The sequence below is a fragment of the Dunckerocampus dactyliophorus genome, chromosome 4 (genome assembly GCF_027744805.1).
Source record: "Dunckerocampus dactyliophorus isolate RoL2022-P2 chromosome 4, RoL_Ddac_1.1, whole genome shotgun sequence".
Taxonomy (NCBI): Eukaryota; Metazoa; Chordata; class Actinopteri; order Syngnathiformes; family Syngnathidae; genus Dunckerocampus; species Dunckerocampus dactyliophorus.
The window spans coordinates 7,573,139-7,586,945 of NC_072822.1; the positions used below are offsets into that span (position 1 = coordinate 7,573,139).

The window sequence follows — 13,807 nt, forward strand, 5'->3', positions numbered from 1 at the left end:
TCCTACAGTGCCTTCTTTGTTCGTCTGTTTCGGCCCTTACGTAAGTTTGGCTCCTGCAGGCAACGTTTTGGTGCATATACCTTTAAATTGACCACCAAAACGACATAACGTCAACAACACTTAGCAAGCGCGGGAAAAAAGCACCATCTGTTTGTTTGGCGCGCAGTAAAACTAACCGCCCTTCGCTTTTATTGGATATGCACAGGGCGCCTGTGCGGCCAACCTCCGTTTCGTTGGCCAATCTGGGTGCCCACCACGAGTGAGCGCCCATACTGTTCAAACCTGATTGGATATAATGTTTGGACCAATCACACCCACGGTTTTGCCACGACGTTCCGGCTTAGGGGCTGTCAACTTGCTCCTATTGGTCACTTTGGTCATGTGGGTGTGAGTCAGTGTATGTAATTGGTTGGTTTGCTGCTCGGGCGCGATTTTGCAACGCGGTATAACACTTGTGTGGGCGCATTCTGGTCAGAGCGGACTTGCAGCACCAAGATTAACATTTGTAAAACTTATTTTATTTTTTTTACTATTCCGGATACTTTGTAGCTGAATACGGAGTTGTTTCTTGCTCTCTGGAAATGGACATATTCACGCCGGATTAACACGGCGCGACATTTTCATATTGTTAAAGAATAGCTGCTCATTTTCAGCCATTTCCGTTTTTTTTGACGGCATCCAAACAATGGCCGACATCAAACACCCGCATGTCATCTTTTGTAACGACTCACCCAAGAGGGTTCTGGTGTCCGTCATCAAGACCACTCCGATCAAGCCCACGAAGGCCGAGGCCATGACTCCCACCAGCCCGGGGTTCAGCGACTTCATGGTCTACCCGTGGAAGTGGGGGGAGAACGCCCACAACGTGACACTGAGTCCGGGCTCACTGAGCGGGGCTTCCTCTCCCAGCGGGACCACCGGAGAGGCCGACGCGGCTCAATCACCCGATCAGATGAAGGTATACGTTTATTTTAAACAGCTTTAATTGATTCTAACGCTAAAATTAGTGGTTTATACCGCCTTTAGTCTGCATGTGACGGACACAATATCAGACAGAATGTCATTTAATATGACAAATTACTTTGTCTTCAAGAATAACAACATTAATAGAGCCGCATATTATATTAGGGTGTGACTTGTTGGATTTTAAACCCCCTCCTGTGGAGCAGCTGCTCATGCATGACGTCTTCTCTGGCGCCAAAAAATGTACCCGGAAGTGAATGGACAAACTCTCATTGTAACTCTCGCGACATCTGTGAGCACACAAACCAGCTAGAAATTGTAACTCTATTGCGCTTAAAATGCTTATTAACTAATGCCCATAGAGAATGAATGGGAGTTTGCGCTGACATATTGTGTCTGTTAAGTACTGGATACTCCAAAGGCCACCTCATCTGCCCAGTAGAATGAGATCCAATACAACACCTGTAAACAAGTTTTGACATGCAGTATGATTTTTAATTAATCATTTCTACACCACTGCAAACTACAAGTGCAATAATAAACATATTGTTCAATTAATACCTCTCGAAACAGATAGTTAGCTTAGTGTCTGCATCTGTAACCTGTTGCTTGAGTTCTACCTGCATTTGTCATCTTCAGGATGGTATTCGCAGAGGTCGTCCGAGAGCTGACACTGTCCGAGAGCTGATTAGTGAAGGGGAGACGTCCTCCAGCCGCATCCGCTGCAACATCTGCAACCGGGTGTTCCCCAGAGAGAAGTCGCTCCAGGCTCACAAAAGAACACACACAGGTGAGTAGTAAGAATTTGTAAAAGCATATTAGAGGGAAGATTCAGAACTTGGTATTTACTGCGACACCTGAGAGTTTCCTCATACAACACTGATGGACCTGTGTCGTTGCCATTTGTCAGGCGAGCGACCGTATTTGTGTGACTATCCAAATTGCGGCAAGGCCTTCGTCCAGAGTGGTCAGCTGAAGACGCACCAGCGGCTGCATACTGGAGAGAAACCCTTTGTCTGCTCAGAAAAAGGTGACATTTTTTTAATTATTCTTACAGGGTCTGAGTCACTCAGTGATGTCATGCGACTATTTGGGTACTTCCCAGCGGCCTTAAGTATGCTCAGTCATTGATCACATCAAGCACCATAACTGGAACTGTAATTGCAGAGTGCTACAATTTCCTTTTACCAAAATAACACTGCTATGGTGCAGCAATTATAACACGCTAAAGCAACGCATTGGATCAAGAAACATGCCAAATAGTTATCGAAAAATATCAATCTATTTTCATACAGTAAAGTTCACGTTTGAGTCTGTGTAAGCAGCTTCAACAAATAAGTGATCGTGAAAAGTAAAGTAAGTTTACAGGACTTGTTGAATATCGCAACATATCATACTAAGGGGAAAAACTATTTGCTTTGTTGCCTGTAACACAAAACTGAGATGTAGGTTGTTTTCTTTCTATTTCAATATATTTCAACTACTTGGTATATAGGGTACTGACCTATATTGAGTTGCTCTTAATTTGGTTAATTTTAGAGCAAAAGGTGAAAAATATAATTGGCATGTTGAATTTTTTCAGTATGTGGCCCTCAGTAGAAAAAGTTGGGACACCTATAAAGCGTACACAGATCATCTCCAGTTTGTTTAGACAGTAGTGCTTCACACTGCTACTGCACTTGTCCTCGTCTCTGTAACCCACCCATCCTGTGACATTAAATAAATAGGTGGTTTTGTCTTCAGGATGTGGCAATCGATTCACGCACGCCAACCGTCATTGCCCCAAGCATCCATTTTCCCGCCTCAAGAGGGAGGAGCCAAAGGTGGGGACAGGCAAGGCGCAGTCTGTGGACAACAAAGCTGTGGCAGAGTGGCTGGCAAAGTAAGACAACATCGATACCTTTTTAAGGTTTTTTTTTTCCTTTTTCCTAATTACAAAATTATTCTTTGCAGGTACTGGCGGACCCGTGAGCAGCGCGCCCCCACCACCATCAACACCAAGGGGAAGGTGCAGAGCAAAGCCAGAGCACAGGACCAGGAGCAGCGGGACCCCATGGAGTTCCTCGAGTCCGACGACGAGAAGGGCGAAGAGGAGGAGATGGCGGAGGAGGAGAAGGGCAGCCATGGCGGAGCCGCCAAGCGTCGTCTCCAGGAGCAGCGGGAGCGTCTCCATGGTGCTCTGGCGCTCATTGAGCTGGCCAACCTGTCTGGCTGAGCAGCACGCCAAATCACTTATGTCCAGCCCCAGTCTGCCTTCCTTTGTGCTGTAGCTAGAGAACCATCCCCTAACACAGATCCACTCTTGCTTCAAGAACCGGCCTGAGATCAGTGTTTGTGCACAGCAACCCCCACCCCTCCCCTTGGAAGGCACAAGCTAAAGCACCTTATTCAGCTTCCATTTATCCTTTTTAGGCTGCTATTGTAGATTTTACTATATGAAGAATGTCGCTCTTCTTTTCTGCCTTTTAAAGGCGATCAAAGAGTACCTATTGTGTTCTTAAGTTGTCTTCTTGTTTGCACTTTTACGGTAACAAGTTTTTAAAAAGGTATGTTTGGAGTGTGTGATTGTAAATATGGTTGAAGATTTGATGACGGGGTGTAACGGCTCACGGTCCTGCCAACTCACGGCCTCTTGTCAGTGTAAGACAGAGAGAAGCAAAAAAAAAAAAAATGGCGTTTACCTGCACTAGGCGAAGGGAGAGTGGGATTTTTAGGGGATGGGGGTGGGAGTACAGTCAGACATGTTTCCTTTCTGCGAGGACAGGTGATCATTGCAAGCACTAATCCACTTCTCACGTTGAACAGAACATGCACTTAAGACCCTTTTCCACCCAGCAGTACACTCCGGTGCAAAAGTTTTAGTCTTTGTTGTGCCACATTTGGCACATTTGAACTTTGTTTCCACCCAGCGGTACAGCTCGGTTCAGTTCACCACGGTACAGTTTAGATCAGGAAAACGGTCGCCTCTGTACCAAAGAGGCAACCGCAAAATTGCAGCATGCGCCGTACAGCTACATTTGTGCAACACAAAAGTGCAGGACAAGTATGTGCCAGGTGTTAAACTGCACACCCCTATACCGACACATACAGTACCAGTCAAACGTTTGGAGATACTTTCCCATTCAATTATATGTAGAACTGTCTCCAAACATTAGATTGGTACTGTAGGTGGTGTGCCACCTGTGTTGCGGCTTTGATACTACTCAAGAGTCTCTAGTGTGTCTAGCCCCACCCTTGGAGTACAGTACTGTACTGCTTGGCGGAACCAAGGCCAAGACAGAATATTAAATGTTTGGTATAAATTAGTAAAGAGGCTTATTGTATCACTTCTTCAAATGTACATATTGACAGTTCACTCTGAGCTTATGGTTCATCTTTCTTGGACTGTTGGGTCAGTGTGTAAAAAAAAAAAAAAAAATGAAGCACTTGGGTTTATTTAAAATTAATAAATAAAATCTTGGATTACGGCTTGCAATGCCTGAAATACACATGCTGTCCAGGAAAAAGCCTCCAGTTTGTTTGTCAAACAGATTTTTGTTGTATTGTAGTGCAGGGTTGTCTTTTAAGCTACACTACATAAGAACACTGTATCATGCTTCCTACTACCCATACTTCATTTTCTGTTTTATTTTCCGAGCCAATCGTACATAACAAGTGATTTAGGATTGCATTTGTTGGATTCCCACACGTCCCAAGAGGCGAAACTGGAAGTTAGTTGAGAATCAAGGCACCAAATGATGCTTTGTGTAGTATATTCTGAAGCATTTCTTCTAACCCTTAGGCTTGTTTTTTTGGTTTTGTTTTGTTTTATGAGTGAGCGTGGTTTGAAAAATGATGGCATTTAATATATACATAGAATAATATTGATTGTGCACAACTTACCAAGAGCTTTGTCGTGGAATTGTAGAATCAGTTCTCTCTCATCTTAACATCTTCTGACATGTATCGAGTGACCCTTACTTGGTTTGGTTTCTATGGTAAAGCTTCTCTACCAAGCTGTCCATTCTGTGATAGACTTGCTGGTTTTCAATAAACATTCACACACACCGACATGTTCTGTGTTTTTTTTCACACTCCTATGTTTACTGTATGCCCTAGGTTCCCAACATGGGGTACGTGAATAAAAATTAACTTCTTAACTACTGTACATTGGCGCCAAACACTTGAGATTTACGTAGTGCGCTTGAACAGCCCCAGGTAAGTAGTACAGTGCAGAAGAAAGGTGACAGCATGAAGTTCATTATTCTGTGTGTGAGATGAACAAATACCGTAAGTGTGATGATGTGCATTGAAAGTGTTTAATCTTGAAGATTTTTCAAGGTCATTGTGTGCTAAATGAGAGCTGCTTTTCTTACGCGGTGTCGACTAATTTGCGCGTTTTCTGAGCTGTATGAGCCATCATGTCATTTTGTTGACTCGATGCACTGACACTGAAAGCACCCAATTTTGCACATGCAAGTACATTTATGCTTTCAAAAATAATGCATCTTCTTCGGGTGTTGTGGCCAATTTGTTCGGCAGTCCTTGAACACACCGTGTGTGGCAGATTGAGACTTATGTGGATGACTCACTGCACAGACAGATGTGTATTTTCTATTCTTTCTTTTACCTCGTCCTTGTTCACAAATGTTAATGCTGTGCGTAAATGCAGAGAGGTTAGGCGTAATAATGCTACCTCTGTGCTGCTGTGCATTTTTGCTTTGTGCGCAATCTCATGCTACATGTGCTCATACAGTATGCCCATTTGGCTCAGTAATAAGCCTTGTATTGAGTTAATTTCCTTAATGATTTCTATACGTTATGTGCCTTTGTTTTTATATTTATTTATAATTGTTACATTTACGTGTAACGTTAGTTACATGTATTTCCATGTTGTTGCAAACCAAAGCACAGCATAAGAGCTTAAGATCAGTTCATCACATCTTACCACAGCTTGTCACCACTTCTTATAAATAAAACCACCAAACAGAAGACAAACCTGGAAGGAGACAGGATCTTACACCTCGAAAAACAAAAAAATTAGTAGCCTATGTGTGCAGTTGAAAAATAAGACACTTGATTTTTAAATATGTCATAATATATTTAATAATATATCAAAGATGTTTCATTGTGTGGTTTATGTTTTTTAACTGTGCAAGAGTAGGGGGTGCATGACGACTTCCAGTCAGATGTCTGAATGGGTGAAAAGTTTGGGAACCACTGCTGTATACTTTTAATAACTACTGTAAGACGTTTTGACACTCCAATATGGAGCTAAGCAGCGCCACCGAGTGGCGAATAACAATGGCATATATTTAGTGAGCAGTAGCTTTGAATGGGGGGTCTTCTGCAAAGCCAGTGTTCAGCTCTTGTGACGTTTCAGTGGTCCTTCGTGATGTTGTGGTGCTAAATGTTAGGTATGAGTAAGCGAGTCCACCTGACAGACTGCAAAGACAAAACATAGCAGCCAGATGATTGATCGTTGTTTAATGAAACCATTATGTAGCGACAACCAGCAAAGGCGCTGTTGATTCAGTCTCACCTAGTTTTACTGCCTAAAGGACATGATATGCAGCATTATGCTACAACAGTGGCATGCAAGCAGGAGATTCAGTGTGAGATTCTCCCAATTTATGAAAAATAACATTCAAAAACTAACCTTTAACCTTTCAGCTCTGTCTAAGTCAACAATAAATATACATAACTGCATAATAAACATGACTCAAAGTCAAAAACTCACCAAATGCTGAGGCCCAGGAAGTTATTCCAAGAGAAGAGGTAGTCCCCGCCCACAAAGATTCCTATGAGGGCAACGCCAACATTCTGTGGAGCATTCCGCACCAGGCATTAGATGTGTGATTAGCTTCCATTGTGATATTCCTTTGTCTTATAAACTACATAAACGGTAACATCCTGAGTTCTTACCTTGACTGCGCCCACGACTGTGGTGGTGAGCGCGGAATTATAATGGCTGCACAGGACGATGGAGTACATAAGCATGAACCTGAAACACCAGACGACCACAATGTATCCCACGGGTCATCTTCTAATTGTATGAATGTACAACTAAAAGGGAATCATTCTATATACAGTGGTACCTCGGTTAACATCCGCCCCGGTTAGCACGTTTTCCGATTAACGTCCACAATTTTTGATAATATTTTGCTTTGATTTGCGTTCGCCCGCTTGTTTAGCGTCTAAAATACCGTCCGGTTTATTGATGCCGCCATCTTGGCTCACGCGCCGAAGACAAAATCTCGTGAGACTTGCACATAATGCAGTATGGGCCGGGGGTGCGATTTCAGAGCAACGGAGTTTGTTTATATCAGATTTGCTGCGCTAGAGAGAGGCACACGACGTAACAAAATACATGGACCGCACAAAAGAGAAAGGCGATGGACCGTACCGAGACAAGGGTGCAAGACCTCCAAATTTTTCAGCTTAAAAGAGAAGACCGTCGTCATTTCAGAGGTATGGCTCAGAGGTGGCGCCATCACTTGTTGCGATGCACACACAAATTTGCTGTGGTTAGAGTCCATTTTGGTTTGAGTCGGACCTTCTGGAGCGGATTAATGATGTTAACCAAGGCACCACTGTATTTTTAGTATCGCACAAAAGTGAGTACACCCCTCGCATTTTTATTCGAGTATATCTTCTCAAGGGACAATACTAGAGAAGGTAAATGTGGATATACTTTAGAGTACACATTATGAGCATAGTAGAGCTCTACAGTACACCCCTCCACATCCAAAGTGCGAATGAATCACCCACGCCAGAGGCTTGATACCACCAGCTCCAGATGTAATCATTACACTGTCTAGACTGAGGCCCTGCCTGAGATAAAATATTGAAATTATTTCACGTATTTAACGTGATGGTCAATTTTAATGAACAAACCAAGAATCAAGTTTATTTGTAGTTGTAAACGTAATTAAGGTGTTTTTACTCACTTTTTTGTCTCTCCCACGAGACACCATCTGTTATGTCATATGCAAAATAGTTGATGACATCATCTAGCGACTTCTAGAACAGAGTTGGCGACAAAGTGTTAATGTTGTGAGTGTGGAGAGCGAGCGAGTGTGTCAATTAAACAACATTTAACGGAAAACTGTGCCACATGACGGTTTTGCGAGCCCAGACACGCCTCCAAGTGCCTTGCTGAGGAAGCTGAAGGTGATGGAAATGGAGTGGCCAAGTACACTGACTCCTCTGCAGTATATCCAAGTTAATTCACACAGCATTGTCCTTTGAGAATATATACTATCATAAAAAGGCTGCCGAAATGTGAGGGGTTACACATTATATACCCCATGATGCAGGACAGCAGGAAGCAAATAACAAAGCTGGCTTCAGCCCAGGCTTCAAATGTGACAGCCTGCATGTCAAAACACGAGGAGGTTAGTGTGTGTGTGTGTGTAGATTTGGGAAAAGTAACAATAACAAGATGGCTACCTCGTGTAAGTCTCCAGTGAATGCACTTGCCAATAGAGTGGGTACCACAATAATGAGTGCATTGTAAAACAAGACGCCGTATTTCCCAAGGCCCTTTAAAAAAAAAAAAAATTCTGTGTACTCAGGCTAAAGCTACAATCATTAAACAGTTATACAATCACTTAGTCACTGATTAATGGCTTTTGTGTCACCTCTGTGCCAATTTTCATCTTGGTGTAAACGCCGTTGGTGGCGGTGAAGACGTCATTGAGCAGGACAAAAGTGTAACCTTCCACATCGAAGGCCAGGTCTGAACTATTACATGAAAAAAATAGACATTATTAACATGACAATAAAGTCATTCCTGGCATTTTCTTTCATAGGAAAAACTTTAAGAAGTACCTTGCAGCCACGACAGCACCAAGGACGATGGCCACAACACTGTACACAAGACTTCGAGGAAACGTTTTTCTAAAAAAAATAATTAGTGACAATGTGAAAAACACTAGACATTTACTCTATTCAACTGCTGAGAGTGACCGGCGTTTATTTTAAGTCAGGCTTGACGAGAGAAGATTAAGCTCAACAACCCAACAACCCACAAGGTATAGGACACCTTACACTGTGTTCCAAATTATTATGCAAGTGATATTTTTCTCTGAATTTTGCTACACAGTCAATATAAATTACCGTACAGTCATCATCATTTTCAAGTCATCGACCTTTAGAGTACAATTTGAATGTGATTGAACAAACCTCCCAACGATAACAGTATTTTTTTCCAAAACGAAAAACTTCAAATGCACTGTTCCACATTATTGTGCACAACAGAGTTTCAAAGTATTTCACTGGTTGTTCAGAACCAAAAATGGTCATTTGTTGAATTTGCAGCCTGAGCAAAGCAAAAGCCATTCCAATCGCTAACATTTTAACAGGACAAGTTACGTGTTAACATAAGATCCCTTCTTTGATCAAATCTTCACAATGCTTACATTGAATTTGTGAGTTTTTGGAGCGTTTCTGCTTGAATTTCTTTGCAAGATGTCAGAATAACTTCCTACAGCTGCTGTTTTGTTGGGATCTACTGTACTTCCCACCCTCATAGATTTTTTGCTTGATGATGTTACATAGGTTCTCAATTGGGTTGAGGTCAGGGGAAAAAGGGGGTCAAACCATGAGTTTCTCTCCTTTTATGCCCACAACAGCCAATGACAGAGAGGTAGGTATTCTTTGCATCATGAGATGGTGCATTGTCATGCATGAAGGTCATTTTGCTTCGGAAGGTACGGTTCTTCATATTGTACCATGGAAGAAACTCATACATACTTTGCTGAGGTCATTTTCACACCTTCATGAAGGGCCTACCAGCTCTCTCCCAATGATTCTGATCCAAAACATTACTCAGCCACCTCCTTGCTGACATCACAGCCTTGTTGAGATACTCTACTTCATCCATCCGTACCACCCAAGGTGGCACGGCCCTCATCAGTAAACAGGATTGTTTGAAAATTAATCTTCATGTATTTGTTGGCCCACTGCAACCGTTTGTGCTTGTGAGTGTTGGATAGGGGTGGCCAAATAGTAGGTTTATGCATAACTGCAAGCCTCTGGAGGATCCTACACCTTGAGGTTCATGGGACTTCAGAGGCACCAGCAGCTTCAAATACCCGTTTGCTGCTTGGTGCTCTCTTGATTCGATAAATTTCTGGCAGAAACCTTTCTCATCATGTCTTTACCGGCACAATCCCGGCTTTCATCTCAAATGAAAGATCTCAAATTTCTTCACCGTACGAAGGTTTTTGTGAATTATTGAATGTTTTCATGCCTTGTCCAAGGCATCGCAATATTTGACGCCTTTTTGTCAGCAGAGAGACCCTTTTTCTTTCCCATATAGCTTGAAATCTGTGGCATGCTTAATAACGTGGAACATCATTTTGAAGTAGTTTTCTTTCAGTTGGGCTCACCTAATTATGACAGTTGTCCGAGATTGATATCAGTAATCCAAGGAGCCCCAAGATGCAAAGCCATCCATGAATTTAATTGGAAAAACAAAAACATTTGTGTTTATGATACTAAAATCATATGTGCATAACAATTTGGAACACAGTGTAATTAAAACGTGAGCTGTACTCTGATGTCTTTGCATTTGCAGCACGGCAATAAAACCACGGTGATGTATTTCGTTTGTTGTATTTTTTTTGCATGTAGTACAAGATTTGTTGCTTTTTTAACAGGTTGTATTTATTAGTTTGGTATTGCATCTAGGTCACTATTTGAGAAAATACACTAAACTTCTCAATAAAAAAGATAAACCAACCTTAATATGTACCCTTCCATGATCATTGTCATCACTATTGTGAATTTCCGCAAAACTGTTAACATGGGTAAGCTGTAAAAGACAGGATTAGTCAAAAAGATGACAGTAAAAGGACAAAAACACTAATCGTATTAATGCTGTATATGTGATAGTCACATTCATGATGTCCAAACCTGAGCTTTTGGGTGCTTGCCAGTCCTGTGATGTGATTGGCCACGTACAACAAAGGAAGAGGGAAAATCTGCCAATCAAAACGATACATTTGGTATTAAAACAAAAATGACACATGCCCCATGTAGTCCGCCGAAGCCGACATTGAAGACAAAGAAACATTTTCTACCTTCCTGAATTAAGAATGTATATCAGGTGATATTCTACGACAGATCACATCATAGGTTACTTGTGTGGAAAAACATCATCTTAAACGCTGTAACAAATATGTTACCGTATTAAAGCAGATTTCCATTTCTTTTTTTTTTTTTATTATTATTTTTTTTTTAAGAAGCAGATTTCCATTTCTATGCGATCTTAAATGACTTACTTTCCAGAAAACCCCTCCGTGAAAATCTTCAAAGTTCACTTTGTTGTTCATTTTGGCCACATAGAGGACAACAATGGTGGTGAGCATCTGCAAAAAGATAACAAGTCAGGAGCATATTTAGTCATTTGAGGGCCCAAGGCAAACCCAGTCATTGGGGCCCTCCACATTCTTGTACTGTACTGACTAAATGTTTTCTTTTTTTACAAAAGGTTAGTAAGGAATTCAGGCCCCTTTTTTCTTGCTTTTGAAATCTTGTAAGTTATTTGTCATCTTAAGTTGCCAGTTACATAGCCATGTTTATATACTTGCCCCCCCCCCCCCCCCTCCAAAAAAAAACAAATTGTAAATATTAATGTTTATCATCTGTTAACAAGTGTGAATATGAGAAAATCCTCCTTTTTCCTGAGCTAGCTAGCTAAAGTCCTGGGGGATTATTACTATCTGTGTGAATCATCTAAACACTTTTACTGTAATTGATAAGTTTGATGCCCCTACAACGTAAATAATCTGTTCCGAGAACCTTTATGTTATAGGGTTTTTATGTTATACGAAGCGTAAAATACATGTAAATAGCCTAATCCGTTCCAAGATCTTCCTAAACTCACCCCTTTGGCACTCCAAAATATTCAAAGTCCACCAAAAATGGTGGGAAAACATAAGAAAACGTTAGCATAAACATAGTACAGTAAAATTCCAATATAAAATAAGGTAATGAATAAGATTACTGTAAATTAATAAAACTGAAAAACAAAAACAATCCTAGCGTTCACGAGATGTCTTGACCAGGAGCGCAAGTGGAGGCAGGAAGGAGGAGGAGAAAGAGGACTAGCCTGAGTTGAAACGCGACTCAAAGTGTCCAAGAGTCAGCTGGTCTCACAGACAAACGCACACACACTACACGATAATGCTGTGTGCAAAATTTTAATTTGTAACTTAACTTAATTGCTTAAGTTAGTTTCAGGGGGACTACGAAGAGTTTTCTTTCTTTCTTTTTCTGGGAGAATGAACAGAACAAGAATTTCATTGCATAGCAGAACTACCTGTTTTACTGACTCTTGAATCTTGAAGAGGAAGGAGTTTGAAGGGACAAGCCTGTCTCTCATACAAACTCATGTACGCGCTGTATAACTCAGCCAATGAGATGAGAGCGTAGACGGTGCCCGATAATCAGCCAATGAGAAGAGAGCGTAGGTGGTGCCCCGATATTCAGCCAATGAGATGAGAGCGGAGGCGGTGCCCCGAAAATCAGCCAATGAGAGCGTGATGCGTCAGAAGGCGTCACCAAGTGTTAGTCTGAACTTGCACCGACTTGAGGCATTAATAAAGTTGATTGAAAAAAAAAAGACTTGCACTGACTTGACGCTTTATATTATATGGAATTTGTTCTGTAAGACGATGCAAAAACTTTACATTAATTCTTTATGTTCAGTGGAATTTATGTAAAAGGAGGTGTATGTTATGCGAGGTACTACTGTATGGCTTACCGCTTTAATACTCACATCTTTGTGGTGAAAAGCATCACTCTCAGTTTCACCTCTAGCGGCTGACACTGACAGTAGCGGTGCTGCTGTCAAGAGTGTCTGGCTCTTGCTGTCGTCATGTGTCTACATGTGTTGTGACTGTGAGAAAGGCTGACACCTGTGGTAGTTTCTTCTCCGCTCCACAGGAGTAACGCTTCTTCATGTTTCTCCAAATCGCGCCAATAAATTTGTTTTGCCACCATCTTCCTGAATCAATCTGCACATGCGCAGTAACACGGAACAGTCCACCGCATGAGAAGGGCGGGGGGGAGCAGTTAAAACGATCATTGTAGATTACCATTCTGATGTAGTTTTAAGCACGTGAATTAAGACTAAAACAGTAATATACAATTTAAATCGAAGGGGAACAATTAATAATCACTTTTTATTAAACGTTTGGGGGCCCCCGGAAATCTCGGGACCCGAGGCAATTACCTGTGTTTGCCAATGGTTCGTTACTAACAGTTGATGCAGTGTATGCAAGTTGTTATACTTTAACAGAACAAAGCTCACCTGGCCCACTCCTAGACACATATAGGACGGAAACCTGTCAAATTGTAATTTGTTAAAACTTCAGTCAATGAGACAAATCCACATATTTATTTTACTTTACAATTTCCCGTCTAGCAGCCGCCACAGCGCACCCTACCTGAAGCTCGTCAGAACAGCTTTGTTTACGACCGTGATAAAATGCGAATTAGCAGCGTAGAAAGCAGCAGATACTATCTTGACAAAGGTGGAGTGTTGTTCTTCTTCTTCTTTTTGGACCTCCATTTTCTTACACCAGAAACAACTTGGCTGGGTTCTACTCGAGAAAAGCTGTAGCCTCTTCCGGCAGGTGGGTGGGGCCTACTCAGAAAGATAACGTCATGGAAAGTATATTTAACATAATATTATTAGAATAAATACATTGCGACTGTCTTTTAAGATTAGGTAGAAAATAATACCAGTCGAGTTAAAAATACACAAAAAAACAATAATAAAAATATTAATATAACTTGAATAAGTACCTCTTTGACAATCGCATCAATAATGTTATAGTATTTTTAATTAGCC

The 13,807-nt window shown here is 41.5% G+C and overlaps 3 protein-coding genes across 6 annotated transcripts in view; 1 reads left to right on the top strand and 2 right to left on the bottom strand.

Moving 5' to 3' along the window:
• Positions 1–1,302, bottom strand: part of LOC129179746 (intracellular hyaluronan-binding protein 4-like) — a 6,965-nt gene extending 5,663 nt beyond the window's left edge. Inside the window, exon 1 of the mRNA XM_054773409.1 lies at positions 732–1,302. The gene's annotated coding sequence lies outside the window, so the exon portion shown is untranslated. The remainder of the gene's footprint in view (positions 1–731) is intronic.
• Positions 207–5,007, top strand: znf367 (zinc finger protein 367). The gene is made up of 5 exons (XM_054773414.1): positions 207–958; positions 1,603–1,753; positions 1,874–1,993; positions 2,707–2,845; positions 2,917–5,007. Exons 1-5 carry the CDS (start codon positions 686–688, stop codon positions 3,176–3,178), a joined length of 945 nt encoding a protein of 314 aa, XP_054629389.1. The 5' UTR covers positions 207–685; the 3' UTR covers positions 3,179–5,007.
• slc35d2 (solute carrier family 35 member D2) lies at positions 4,427–13,581 on the bottom strand. Of its 4 annotated transcripts, none has more exons than XM_054773410.1 (12): positions 13,401–13,581; positions 13,265–13,298; positions 11,232–11,318; positions 10,864–10,931; positions 10,691–10,762; positions 8,776–8,844; positions 8,586–8,688; positions 8,395–8,487; positions 8,250–8,317; positions 6,868–6,946; positions 6,683–6,765; positions 4,427–6,387 (listed from the first exon to the last, which is right to left on the bottom strand). In XM_054773410.1, the coding sequence occupies exons 1-12, from the start codon at positions 13,523–13,525 to the stop codon at positions 6,258–6,260; spliced, it is 1,011 nt and encodes a 336-aa protein (XP_054629385.1). In that variant the 5' UTR covers positions 13,526–13,581; the 3' UTR covers positions 4,427–6,257. The 4 variants fall into 4 exon arrangements, with proteins under 4 accessions (XP_054629385.1, XP_054629387.1, XP_054629388.1 ...); XM_054773412.1 differs by having other exon boundaries at positions 12,272–13,298; positions 13,401–13,501; XM_054773413.1 differs by having other exon boundaries at positions 12,731–13,552.
• Positions 13,582–13,807: the final 226 nt, after the last annotated feature.